This window comes from Falco cherrug, chromosome 1 (genome assembly GCF_023634085.1).
Source record: "Falco cherrug isolate bFalChe1 chromosome 1, bFalChe1.pri, whole genome shotgun sequence".
NCBI lineage: Eukaryota > Metazoa > Chordata > Aves > Falconiformes > Falconidae > Falco > Falco cherrug.
The window spans coordinates 94,607,683-94,621,226 of record NC_073697.1 but is presented as its reverse complement, the minus strand read 5'-3'; the positions used below and the strand labels follow the sequence as shown (position 1 = coordinate 94,621,226).

General features: G+C 63.7%; 1 protein-coding gene across 1 annotated transcript; it reads right to left on the bottom strand.

Annotated features, from left to right (window-relative positions):
- Positions 1–2,764: 2,764 nt before the first annotated feature.
- TRPV4 (transient receptor potential cation channel subfamily V member 4) lies at positions 2,765–13,200 on the bottom strand. The gene is made up of 16 exons (XM_055715805.1): positions 13,145–13,200; positions 9,316–9,772; positions 8,244–8,416; positions 7,853–8,005; positions 7,206–7,346; positions 6,795–7,093; positions 6,039–6,218; positions 5,803–5,961; positions 5,593–5,685; positions 5,324–5,397; positions 5,048–5,213; positions 4,758–4,824; positions 4,201–4,517; positions 3,908–4,035; positions 3,571–3,692; positions 2,765–3,292 (listed from the first exon to the last, which is right to left on the bottom strand). Exons 2-16 carry the CDS (start codon positions 9,690–9,692, stop codon positions 3,150–3,152), a joined length of 2,592 nt encoding a protein of 863 aa, XP_055571780.1. The 5' UTR covers positions 9,693–9,772; positions 13,145–13,200; the 3' UTR covers positions 2,765–3,149.
- Positions 13,201–13,544: the final 344 nt, after the last annotated feature.

The window sequence follows — 13,544 nt, the reverse complement described above, 5'->3', positions numbered from 1 at the left end:
ATATTAGCTTCACAAATTAAGCTTTAGATTTATCTAAAAATAAATTTGCTTCTGCGCTCCGCATTCTGGATGACAAGTGCTTTTCTCTTCCCTTTGTTGGGTTTGTCATCGCTGGCAGGGCAGCACGGGAAGGGGTGGGATGGTGGCTGTGCCCAAGCACCCCCAGCCTGTCGGCCCCCAGGGTGCCCCCCCCACCTCTGTGGTCATGCCTGAAGGCAGAGGGTGCAATAGCTCCGGGCTTTGCAGGGCATAGAAGGGCCAAACACAAGCCCTGCAGCCCTGAACGTAGCAGAGGCACCCTGTCCCTGGGTGTCCCCGTTGCCACCCAGCCATGACGGGGTCCAGCCTGACGGTGCAGGGTGCTGGGGCACAGTGATGCCCACTGTTCCTGCACCCCAACCACTTTAAACCCCTCTCACGTGCAGCCCCTCAGCTTCGGGACACTAGAATTTGCACAGGAAGGGGAAAATAGGGTTTATTTCCAATTACGCTGGAAAATTGCATCTCCAGCGCTGTAGCCGGAGGCAGCCACAGCCCAGAGCCCACCTTTGGCACGCTGGGTGGCCGAGCCCTGTGTTGGGGGTCCCCCAGCCCTCAATACTGCCCAGCCAGGGCTGGCTGCCCTGTACCCAGGGGGCCTGGCTGGCCAAAAGCAAAGTTTATTATTTTTAAATAACAGTTGGGGTGAAAGAGGGAGCTGGCTCAGCTCCTCACGCGATTATGCAGCATGAGCTGAGAGCTGAAACCTCAGCCTCTCCTAAGTAGTGATAATGAAACTTATTCATTCCCTCACCCTGGGGAAATACTTAAACCACAATATGAGAGATATATGTAAATCACATTTAAACGGAGACAGTGCAGTTAAAGCTAACGGCGAGTAATCAAGTTTGAAGATGAAGTGTCTCCTTTTCTGCTCTATCATTTGCTTAGTGAGCTGGGCTGCCTGCAGGGCCCTGGGCAGGGTCCCTGCCACCACAGCACTGTGCCATCGTGCCACCGGTGCCACCCAAATCGGTCCCTCAAACCTACACAGCATCTAGCTGCAAAGAGGCGACTACACCATGGGAGGTGGCTGTGAAGGGAGATGAGCGGAAAAGGAATGTCACGGTTAGAGGTAAAATGGGATGGGATGGGATGGGATGGGATGGGATGGGATGGGATGGGATGGGATGGGATGGGATGGGATGGGATGTCATAAAGGTGAGAATGGGTGGGATGGGGATGGGAATGGGGTGGGATGGGAATGGGATGGTGGGGTGGAATGGGATGAGAATGGGATGGGATAGGGAGAGGATGGGATATGATAGGATGGGGTGGGATGGGATGGGATGAGATGGGGAGGGATGGGAGGAGCCTGCCGAGGCAGTGCTGCCTCTCCTGCTGCCCATCTTGCCGGGAGCTCATCCTGCACCTGCCAGGCAGCACCCAGGCCCCAACCCCCAGCCCCACTCCCTGCCCCACAGCCGGGCACCGCAAAGACATCCAGGCAGGAGCGGGCCAAGCACAGCATCCTGCGGCCCCATGTCCCCCAGGCTGCTCCCCAGCTGAGGATGGGGCGAGGGGTGCACAGGGACACGGGGGAGGGTGCCCAGCGCAGTGGCAGCCCCTGGGTTTGACCCCGGCCCGCCCCCCCCAGCCCCACAGCTGCCCGGCCGTGGGGCAGGACCCCCGGGGCTCGCGCTGCCTGCGGGGCCGGCCCCGCATTGCGTGGTGTGTGGTGCCCTCCAGTGGAGCAGCGGCCCCGGCCTGCGCTGTGCGCCCGGCACCGCAGCCGTGCACCGCAGTTGTGCACACCGCAGCTGTGCACATTGCAGCCGTGCATCGCCGTCATGCACCCCAGTCGTGGACCGCAGCCGTGCACCGCAGCCATGCACCCCAGTCATGTACAGCAGCTATGCACCACCATGATGCACCACAGCCCTGCACCCCAGTCATGCACTGTGCCATCATGCACCGCAGCCATGCACCCCAGTCATGCACTGCAGCTGTACACTGTCATGCACTGCAGCCATGCACCACACCTGTGCACCACACCTGTGCACTGCAGTCCTGCACCCCAGCCATGCACCCCAGCCATGCACTGCACCCCAGCCATGCACCACACCTGTGCACCACAGCTGTGCACTGCAGTCCTGCACCCCAGCCATGCACCCCAGCCATGCACTGCACCCCAGCCATGCACCGCAGCTGTGCACCACAGCTGTGCACTGCAGTCCTGCACCACAGCCATGCACCCTCACCATGTACTGCACCTGTACACTGCAGCCATGCACTGCAGTCATGCACCATACCCGTGTGCTGAAGCCATGCAATGGCAGCCATGCACCGCCAGGTGAGCACAGGGCCACCAGGGACAGGATCTCCCATCTCCTGGACAGAGCAGCCAAGGCCAGCAGGGCAACACAGGGTGCTGCTGCCAGCCACGACCCCCACCTGCTGCGTGGTGCAGCCCTGCAGGGCTCAGCATGCACGGGGTGCTCTGCCCTGCATCCCGTGGGCTTCTGCCCACTCTGTACCACCACAGAGCCCTGCCAGGCTGGCAGCAGGCTCCAGACTGCACAGGGCACCATGAGAGGGGCTGTCTGCAGTGAAGCATGAGTGTTGGGTGGTCATCCCCTGCTGCATGGCATGGCATGGCATGGCATGGCATGGCACAGCACAGCGCAGGGAGCAGCAGGCTCCTGCCTCCCTCCTGGAGACCTGCCTGCAGCGATGCTCTCCCAGCCGGAATCAGTCAATGCCAGGAGGAAGCGGTGGTGGCAACTCAATGTTTATTACTAAATAAATAACCATATAAATCTTGTGCAAAAATGTGTGGCAAAAACCATTGGCCTCGGTGGGCCGAGGGGGCTGTGCTCCCCCCACCCTGCCTGCAGCAGAGGTTCCCAGCACCGCATGCCAAGGGCCCCAGCGTAGCAAAGCAAGGCAGCAGCGCTGGAGCTCGTCTGTGCAAGCCAGAGACCCCCAGCACTGCTGGGGCAGGGCCAGGACCCTCCGTCCGGGCTGGACACCGGCTGGCAGAGGGCCGGAGGCTGTACGAATCCCTGAGGAGCAGACAAGCACCGTCCAGCCCAGTCCACAATTCCGCTGGCCGTGCCAGGGCCATGCTGGGGCCCGGGCAGAGTCTGTCGGCTCCCAGTGCCGCTGTGCTAGAGCGGGGAGCTCGAGGCCTGGCCGTGCCACCGCTCCCGCATCTCCGTCGTCCCCACCGTCCCCAGCGGCACCACCACCTCCTCCGGCTGGCAGGTCTTGTTGAGCTCCACCACACGCGGCACCACCGTCGACCAGCGATCTGCGGAGACGGCAGGGGTTTGTCAATGTCGGGAGCTCACTCCATGGTCAACCCATGTCCACTCTGGTCAATCCCATGCCCACTCCATGGACAACCCACAAGTGGCGGCTCCCCACGCCCTGGTCAGCCCCATGTCACCCAGCCCCCAAAGCAAATCTGCTCCTGGGGCTCACCAGAGGCTGCAAGCAGCATCCCAAGGGATGCTCCCAGCCCATGGCACCGTGCTCACCTACCCGCAGCCCCCAGGGGATCCTCCCAGCCCATGGCACTGTGCTCACCTCTCCGCAGCCGGCCCACGGTGTGGGAGAAACCGTAGTACTGGTACGTGTCACTCTTGCCGGGGTCCTCGCTGATGATGCCCAGATTCTGGTTCCAGTGGGACCAGTTCACCTCATCCACCCTGCAGGGAAGGTCAGACACAGAGCGGCTGGGAGCCAGGGTGGCAGCTCCTGCATCCCTGTGCCATCCCACCACTGGCAATGCCACCTGCTTCCAGAGTAGTACAAATTACCCAGCAAACAAACACACAGTGCTGGCATCCCAAACTGCTGCTCGCTGCCATGGGAGAGGCTCGGCTGCTCCCAGTCACCAGCTCCTGACGGTGCCTGCTTTTACCTGAAGCACCAGCGGCGGTCGGGTGTCCCGTCGGTGCCCTTCCCCACAGTGACCATCTCCCCCGAGCGGAAGGCTCTCCGCAGGAACACTGGGAAGGAGCGCTCGATGTCCAGGATGGTGGTAGCCCACTGCAGGCGACACCAGGGACCCCTCAGCCACTTGAGGATGGAGGCATGGGGGCCCCTCGCCCAGGTGGTGCTGCTTTGAGGGAGCCTGGGGTGCTGTGGTGCTGTGGTTCCCCTGGGCACAGGCAGCCCCTGGAGCCCCCTGCCCAGCTGCGCCCGGGGTGGTACCTGCAGCTTCCAGATGTGCTTGCTCTCCTTGGAGACTTGGCCCACTGTCTCACCCATGAGGGCGATGAGCATGTTGAGGAGGAGCACGAAGGTGAGGATGATGTAGGTGACGAGGAGGATGATGAAGACAACAGGGTACTTGGCACTCTCGAGCATCTGCAGGTCGCCCATGCCGATGGTGAGCTTGAAGAGGTCAAGCAGGAAGGTGCTGAAGGTCTGGCTGTCCCGGCAGGAGGGGTAGGTGGGCACCATGCAGTTGGACTGCTCCTCACCACAGGACTCGCTGCTGGGACACGGGTTGAGGAGGGACACCAGAGCTGGGGGAGAAGGGACAGGGATGGCGAGTCCACAAGGGCAGCAGCAAGGACAGGGTCCACAACGAGCCCCTACGCAGCTCCACGGTGGCCAAGGCCTCTCTACCACAGGAGGAGGCAAAGGCTGAGCCCGTGGGTGGGTAGGATGGAGTGAGGGCTCTGCAGCCCCCGGCCCAGCTGTGCCGTGCCACACCGCAGGGCTCATCCTTCCCCTGAGCCCCAGCTCACCAGCTGGGCACCTACCTGACGCGTAGCCGATCATGAAGAGCAAGTAGACCAGAAGGAAGCGGAAAAGGTCTTTGAACAGGATCTGCAAAGTGATGGAGAGTTGGGTGAGATGCGCTGGTCCACGGTGCCTGGCCGTGTGCCAGGGCACCATTGCCAAGCCATGCCACAGGGACAGCCAGGCTGAGAGCAAGGCATCGGTAAGCCACCAGACACCCTAAAGAAAGCACAGCAGACCTTCCTTTGGGGCCACACATCCATAGGAGGACCAGCCCTGCTAGAGAAAACAATTTCCAACCCCACCAGACCTTCTGGATCATGATGCTGTAGGTCCCTGTCAGCTTGAGCCCCCGGGTGAAGTACAACGCATTCATCCAGCCCAGGACCAGCGCAAAGACCATGACGGCCAGGTATGCCTCGATGCCACCCAGGTACAGCCCCGCTGTGATGATCACCAGCACCGAGTAGATGAAGCTGGAGGAGAGCCAGGGTCAGACCCTGCACCCACAGCCACCACCGGCTGCTGCCCCTTGCAAGCCTGGGGGTGCAGTGGCTTGTGGGGGCCCCGGGGGTTCCCCACGTACTAGAGCAGCTGGAAAGAGCCATCTATGAAGAAGGAGTTCACACCTGGGCACTTCTTCATGAACAGATCTTTGATCTGGGGGAGAGAAGGAGAGGTTGGCGGGGCTGGGGGAGCGAGCCCCTGCTTGGCAGGGTCCCAGTGTCTGGGGGGCATCGTAGCAGGGGCGGATGCCTGGGGACATGGGGCTTGTCACTCTCAAGTTGCTCCTTGCATGGAGACCACAAGGGCTCAGCCACCCCACAAGAGGACACCCTGCCTCACCACACTGACGTTTGTGAAGAAGAAGAGGATGCCAGTGAGAAGGGTGATGATCTCCCCGGCCAGGCGCAGGTAGTCGACGGTGGTGGTGTATGGGTAGGGGGGCTGTGCAGAAAGGACAGAGCTGAGGGGCTCCACCATGCTGGCATGGGGAGACCCAGAAAACCCCCCTGCCAGGAGATGCTGGCACACGGGACCGTGCCACGGTGCCGTGGGACTCACGGGGCCCTCCATGGGACGGTAGTAGGCAACAAGGGTGAAGATGACCATGGCACAGAGGTAGGAGACCACGCTGATGTAGAAGGAGACAGCCCCAAACTTGCGCCACTTGTCACGCAGCAGCTCATTGATGGGCTCCACGGCCAACATCTCGTGGCGGTTCTGGTGGGACACAAGTGCCATCAGCAAGGACTCAGCCCCCTGCCCGCCCCCCCCAGTCTCCCCCAGCCCCTGTGCACCTCGATCTTGCTGTTGTAGACGAGGATCTCCAGCACAGACACCTCCTCCCCGCAGGTGTCCAGTGAGGAGAGGTCGTAGAGGGAGGAGTAGACGGGGCCGTACGCCCAGTCCTTGAACTTCCGTGAGAGGTGCCGGGCATCCTCATCAGTGATCTCCCGCCGGATGATGTGCTGGAAGATCTGCCGGAGGGAAGACTGCTCACCCATGGGTGGACCCGCACCTGACCTGCTCAGGGCACCCTGCTCTCCTCCCACCCCACCCCAGATGCATCCCCTCCTGCCACCGAGCACCCCAATCCACCCCCTACAGCCCAGTCGGTCCAGGGCAGTCCTGGGGTGCTGCCAGGGTGTCCCAGGGTGCAGGGACACCACTTGGGGGGCAGTCCCCAGGATGCTGCAGCTTTTTTACTGCCACCGCCGAGCCCTCGCTCCATCCTTACCACCTGCAGCATTTTTAATGAACCCCCTGCCCGCACCATCAAAGACCAGGGCAAGTCAGGGGAAAGGATGGGATGTGCTGAGGGCCTGGGGTTAGTTAGGAAAGGGATGGAATGCAACAGGGGGTTAATTAGCCAGGTTAATAAGCTGCACATCCAGGATTCCAACAGCATCTGCAGATAGAAGCCGTGCTGCTCGCTGCTGGCAGGGACGTGCACCGAGTGCGACAGAGCTCAGCCGAGAGCTGGCGGGGGCTCAGCCCTTGCAGCCGGGCAAGGCAGGGCAGGCAGCTCCCAGCTCTGGGGGGGGTTGCTGTACCCCGATCTTGCCGGTCTTGGCAGCCATCATGAGGGGGGAGAGGCCATCGTTGTTGAGCAGTGCCTCCAGATTGGTGTCGGGGAAGAGCTTGGCGCACTTAACGAGGAGCAGGTCGTACATCTTGGTGACAAACTTGGTGTTCTCACGGGTGTTGTCGGCGATGGCAACCAGGGCGTGCAACACGGTGTTGCCGCGGGAGTCCTGGCGCCGCAGGTCCGCTTGCTTGTGCCCATTCTCCGTCAGGTAGTGCACAATGTGGGGCTGGTTGGTGCAGGCGGCCAGCGAGAGGGGCAGCTCACCTGCGGGGACAACATGCCGTCGGGGCACCGGTCACCCTCACCCCGCTGTGGGAGCATCCCCGGGATGCAGCCAGGGCTCCCTGGGTGACCCGCTGGCTCCTTCCCTGCTCACCAAAGTAGAAGTAGCCGCCCTCATCCTTGGGCTGGAAGAAGCGGCCACGGGCCTGGGCGTGCACGTCTGCTCCCTTCTCCACCAGCAGCTCCACGTAGTGCTTGCAACGGCGCTCAATGGCGATGTGCAGGGCTGTCTGACCTGTGCCGCCAGCGCCCATCAGCCACCGCCCTGCCCTGTGACCTCCCCCGCATCCCCAGCCTTCCTGAGGTACCTGCTGCTCCAGTCCCCAACTCCCCAAGCCCCCATGGAGCTCCCCAGGTTCCTCACAGCTCTGGTCCCCAAGCCCTTCCAGGGTCCTCCATTCTCCCCAGGGTCCCCACTGCTCTGGTCCCCAACCTCCCCATATTCCTTCATCCTCCCCAGGGTCCCCACTGCTCCAGTCCCCAACCTCCCCACCATCCTCCATACTCCCCAGGGTACCCACTGCTCTAGTCCCCAACGTCCCCAGCATCCTCCCCAGGGTACCCACTGCTCCAGTCCCCAACCTCCCCAGCATCCTCCATCCTCCCCAGAGTTCCCTCTGCTTCAGTCCCCAACCTCCCCAGCATCCTCCATCCTCCTCAGGCCCCTGCTGCTCTGGTCCCTGATCTGCTCATGGTCCCCCATGCCCGGGCAGGGCTGGCAGCAGCCCGGTGCTCCCACACCTCGGTAGTAGACATCCCTGAAGGGCGAGTTGATGAACTCCCGCATGTTGCCTGTCTTCTCAGCGATGTCAAGGAGGACGGGGATGGTGTCATTCCTGCCCCCACTCAGGTTGAGCAGTGCCTTGGGCAGGCAGGTCTTCCCAGTGGAGGGCTCTGGGAGTGGAGGGTGCTGAGGGGGGCCCAGGGCAAGCCCCCCAGGCCATGGGGTGCCCAGCCCTGCACCCCTGCACTCCCTTACTAAATCCCTGGCTCCTCTCAGGCGCTGCACGCTGCAGCTCCCCATGCCAGGGCTGTGCATCACCAACCCCACGGGGACATGGGGACCACCGGTGGCATGGCACAGCCTCAGCATCGCAGGTGTCCCAGAACAGGGCCAGCCCCAGGTCCTCACCTCGAAATTCCTCATCTGTGAGGCGCTTCTTGTGGGTGAGGAGGAAGGAAAGCAGCCCATCCAGGCTGGCCGGGGACCCCCGGGAGACGATATCGAAGAGGATGGGTCTGTTGAAGACCTTGAGGACGGGGGGTGGGTTGGGAGCCGGTCCCTTCACACCCGGTGCCTGCTTCCTGCGGGAGAAGTGCCAGCACTGGGAACCGGAGCCACTGCCTCAGTTTCCCACTCGTGCAATAAACTTGAGGTTGCTCAGCTGCCGGGTAAGGACACGGGTACCTGGGGGCACCCATGGGGATGGGGCAGCACCCACAGCCACAACAGCCAAGTGCTCCCAGCATCCCACCTCCCAGTAACACCCATGGGGGCTGGTGGGCACCTTGCCAGCCAGGAATGGGTGGAGGACAGATGGTGGCTGCCCCAGCCGAGAATTTCAGGGGCTGAGGGCACACAGGGCATCCCAGCCCCCTCCACCCACCTGCATCCCTGCCCACCCAGGGGGCTGAGCTCCTGCTGGGGCACGGGGACACCCCAGCTCCACCAAGCTGGGCTGCATCCCTAGGGTGGGAACATTGGCGTGGGGCCACGGTGGCCACCCCAGGTGCCCAGCACAGAGGGGCATTGTGTGCCCAGCCACAGGCTGCCCCCCCGGCTCCGGTTTCCTGGCGCGGGGAGGGTGGAGGCCTCCTGAAAAGCCCTTTCATGCCGGGAGCCAGACGGCCGCACCGGCCAGGGGAGCGGCTGGGCACACAGAGCCTCTTTCACAGCTCCAGCAAGGGGGAAGGGGAGCCGTGCTCCTGGCCCCGTGGCACCGTGGGGCTGCAGACCCCCACACCACGGCACGGCGTGGCATGGCACAGCCCAGCGCTGCCACTGGGGATGGCTGGGAGCTGCTGCCCCAGTGACACCCCCTGCCCAAACCACCCCAAAAGTGCCACTTGAAGAACCAGGGAGGGGTCTGTCCCCAGCTGCCGGGCACCTCCATCCCCACCATACTGCACCCAGCACGCCCGGGGTGCCCCCCACCCTGTCACCCCCCACCAGCACCGGGGTGCACAGGCATCCCTGTACTCACTCCACAACCCTCCTGCGCCAGCGCTTGTTCTCGCTGGGGTGGTGGCGGTAGGTGCCGTAGTCAAAGAGGGAGTCCATGGGGGCTTTCTTGGGCGCGGGGACCACAGCTGACTCATAGATGGTGGCCTCCAGCAGCTCCATGGGCTTCGGGGCACCCTTCCGGAAGGCCCCGTGGAATTTCATGCGGAGGTTTTGCTTTCCATCACCAGTGCCAGGGGGACCCCGGGCTGCCTCGGCAGGAGACAGTGTGTCCTCGCTCTCAAACAGGTTGGCCAGTGAGGAGAGAGGGAAGGAGTCGTTCTGGAGGGACCCGTCATCCCCCAGGCCCTCCCCAGCATCACTGCCACCAGCACGTGGAGGGTCTTCGGCGTCTGCCATGCTCCCTGGCCAGAGGGATGGGTGCAAGCAGCCTGCCTGGGTGGCTGCAACCCCCAGCTTCTTCCACAAGAGCAGGAGACCTGGCAGAGGAAAACCCAGTGTCACCCCCAAACAATGCTCCCCATCCTCTCCCACGGGCACCGTGCCCCAGTGCTGCCCAGCCCCACGGTGGGAGCAGGTCCCACACCAACCGCAGCTGCCCAGGGTCTTCTCCTGGCCAGTCCTGCCTGCCCTGACTCTTCTCAGCGCCCACCTACCCAGCTGTGGGGACCCCTCACGTCTGCAGCACTGCTGGCTTCAAAGCGCAGCCGTGATGTCCAAGGGCAAGCCCAGCCCTGCTGCGGTCAGCTTGGGTGCAGCCCAGGACAGGGCACAGAGCGGACCCTGTGCGCTCTCATCTGCCGCCCAAGGAAAAAAAACATTCCTGGATACACCCTGTGCCCTGGGAAGCACCAGAGGCAGCCGGGAGCTGCCACTGCAGCGGGGCTGGGAGCAGGGCTGGGGCTGGACCCCAATGTCCTGCTGCTCCCACAGCCGGGGGGCTCAGCGGGACCCGGCTCTGGGTGCCTGCGGTGGCCACGTTGGGCACCAGGAGCGGGACAGACATGGCACAGGGAGGCTGCAGCCCACAGGACGGCAGCAGCAGCGGTTAGGACAAGAAATTAAGGGTTCAGATTGCCCAGAGGGAAACAAGGCTACAGGAACCGTGCTACCAGCCAAGCACCACACTGTGCCACCGGCACCGCCATGCCCTGCCTGCCAGGTCCCACCGGGAGCATGGGCAGAGGCACAGGCAGGTGGGTGAGTGACCCTGGGCTCTCCCCAGCCCCGCTTTCCACCAAAACAACAGCCCTACAAAACACAAACAACAGCCCTACAAAACACAGCAGCATTAAGGCTCAGCCCAGCTTCTGCTTCTGGGGAACTCAGCTCTCCCTGCGGGTCCCAGGACAGAAAAAGCAGCCGGGAAACGTATCATTTGCTGCTGGGCTGCAGCTTTGTACAACAAGCCATAATGGCAGGCTGGGCCCTCCCGGGGCGGGCAGGGATCCCTGCTGGATAACCTGCTTCTAATTAGGCAGCGTGTCCCACCACCGCCCGGGGCAGCCCCACGATGCTCCCACAGACACAGGGGATGAGGGCTGCAAACGGCTTGGGAATCCTGCAGCAGCGGGTGGCCGGGCTCAGGCAGGGGTCCCCTCCTCCCCACTGCCCAGAGGACACTCCGCAGGTTCAGTGCAGCCCCTGGAGCTGTGGGGTGAGCTGCAGAGCCGACACTGTTTCTCCTCTTTGCTGACTTTCCTGCCATCGCCCTCTCTGCAAGAAATTCCACAGGCACCTGCCAAAGCCCACAGCTCACACACCCCGACCCTGGGGCAGCCGTGGGCCGATTTGGCCCTGGATAACAGAGCAGAGGGGATTGCCAAGCAGCTGAGCCTGTAGGCGGCGTGGGGATGGGGTGCCCGACCCCTCGGAGCTGCACTGGGGACCCCAGCCCCAGCCAAGCACAGCTGCAGGGAAAAGCCCAGCCACCCAGCAGGATGTCACACGCAGCCGGAGCCCAGGGCACAGCCAGGGAGCCACCAGCACGGGATGTGGCTCCCTGTAGGAAGCACCGGAGGACATCAGCTGGGGGTCTCAGTGGGGCAAGAGCCCAAGGGGACAGGGAGCAGAAGCAAGGGGACAAGTGGAAAGGGCAGGTGGGGCCGGGAGCTGGTTTGTGTGGGAAATGACGGCCTCGCTGGCCAGTGCCGTCAGCCCAGGCACTCCCACGGGCACAGCCACTGCCAGGAAAGGTGTCGTCAATGGGGTTTTATTTGGTTTGTTAGTTATTTGGGGTTTTATTTTTCAGACTTCCTCACCCCATGGAATAAATGAGTGCAAAGCACAGCTCGCCGTGTGCCAAGGCTCGCCGGCACAGCCGCAGCTCTTGCATCCAACACAAACCCTCCCACCTGCCCCCTCAACGTGTGCTCCCACCTCTCCCCAGCTTTTCCCCAAGCTACCTCCCAGCCAGACCAGTATCCCTAGTTAGTCTCCCACTCCAGCCCACCACAGGGGCATGGACACTGTCACCAACACTTGGATGTGCAGGGACGTGCCCTGGGTAGGTGGCCGGGAGGATGCCCCATTAGCAGGTGGTCCAGATTTTGCCACATTGGTGTTCCTCAAACTAAAGTACGATGGGCTCTGGGTAGGAGCAAATCTCTGCAACCACATCGTGTTCATTTTCAGCCCCCCGGGAAACCCTCATCCGGAGGGAACCAGCCGCCTTCCAAAATAAACTGCACCGCCAGGGCCGTGCTCACCTGGGCCAGAGCCGTGAACTCAGCACGGTCCAATGGGTGAGTTGCAGAGCCATTGGTAACCCCCTCCTCAAAGCTCACGTGGGAATGCACCCAGCACTGCACCCCTAAATTGGCCAGACAGCTCAGGACGCATCCCCAGTGCTGGGGGAGCCCACGGGGCTGCACCCTGCCTGGCCCAGCTCAGCCCACATCCTGTCCTCAACCCAGGGGCTCCATCCTGCCCACATCCCCATGTCCTGCCTGGGGGCTCCATCCTGCCCTGGTCCCTGTATTCCCCCCTGGGTTCCCATGTTCTGCCCAGGGGCTCCATCCTGCCTCTGTCCCCATGTCCTGCCTGGGGGCTCCGTCCTGCCCCAGTCCCCACGTCCCCCTCCAGTCCCCATGTCCTGCCATGGGGCTCTGTCCTGCCCCCATTCCCATCTGTCCCCCCAAGCTCCGTGTTCTGCCCAGGGGCTCTATCCTGCCCTGGTCCCCATGTCCTGCCCTGGGGGCTCCACCCTGCCCCCGTCCCCATGTATTGCCCAAGTCCCTGTGTCCTGCCCCGGGGCTCTGTCCTGCCCCAGTCCCGACGTCCCGTCCCGTTCCCTGTGTCCTGCCTGGGGGCTCCATCCTGCCCCCATCACTCTGTGTCCCCCCAGCCCCCGTGTCCTGGCCCGGGGCTCCGTCCTGCCCCGGTCTCCACGCCCCCCCCTCCCCGGTCCCTATGTCCTGCCTGGGGGCTCCGTCCTGCCACCGTCACCATGTGTCCCCCCAGGCCACATGTCCTGCCCCGGTCCCTATGTCCCTCCCGGGTCCCCGTGTCCTGCCCCGGGGGCTCCATCCCGCTCCGGTCCCCGTGTCCTGCCCTGGTCCCCGTGTCCCTCCCCGGTCCCTTGTCCTACCCTGGTCCCTGTGTCCTTCCCCAGCCCCCGTGTCCTGCCCCGGGGGCTCCGTCCTGTCCTGGTCCCTATGTCCCTCTCCGGTCCCCGTGTCCTGCCCGGGGACTCCATCCTGCCCCGGTCCCCGTGTCCCACCCCGGTCCCCGTGTTCCCTCCCCCGCCCCCCCCCCCCCTTATCCCCCCCGGTCCCGGCAGCCCGGCCACCCCCACGGCGGTGACCCCCCGGTTTAGCGGGACCCCGCGCCCCCCCGCTGCCGCCCCGTACCGCGGCCCGTCCCGCGAAGGGTCCCGCAGGCTCCGGCGCCACCGTGTCGCCACGGGGCCGGTCCGGGAGAGCGGCCCCTCCCCGGCCCGGCTCCAGCGCCGGGACCCGCCTGCGGGACCGGCCCCCGCCCGCCCCCGCCCGGCCCTGGCCCCGACCCCGGCACCGCCCGGGCCCCCCAGACACCCCCCCTAAACAGCCCCCCCGGCACAGCCCCCCAAACACCCTCCCTAAAACAGCCCCCCAGGCACAGCCCCTGCAAAACACCCTCCCTGGAACAACCTGTCCAAGGAACAACCCTGAAGCACCCTCTGCAAAACAAGCCCCAAAATACCCTCCCTAAAACAGCTCCCCCCCAGGAACAACCCCCTGAAACAAGCCCCAAAATACCCTCCCTAAACCA

Excerpts from the sequence above, each read along its gene's own strand:
- TRPV4 (XM_055715805.1), bottom strand. The coding sequence starts at position 9,692 with ATGGCAGACGCCGAAGACCCTCCACGTGCTGGTGGCAGTGATGCTGGG. Across the intron at positions 8,006-8,243 it reads CACAGATGAGGAATTTCGAG|AGCCCTCCACTGGGAAGACC; the intron begins GTGAGGACCTGG and ends CTCCACTCCCAG. Across the intron at positions 4,036-4,200 it reads AGCACATCTGGAAGCTGCAG|TGGGCTACCACCATCCTGGA; the intron begins GTACCACCCCGG and ends TGTCGCCTGCAG.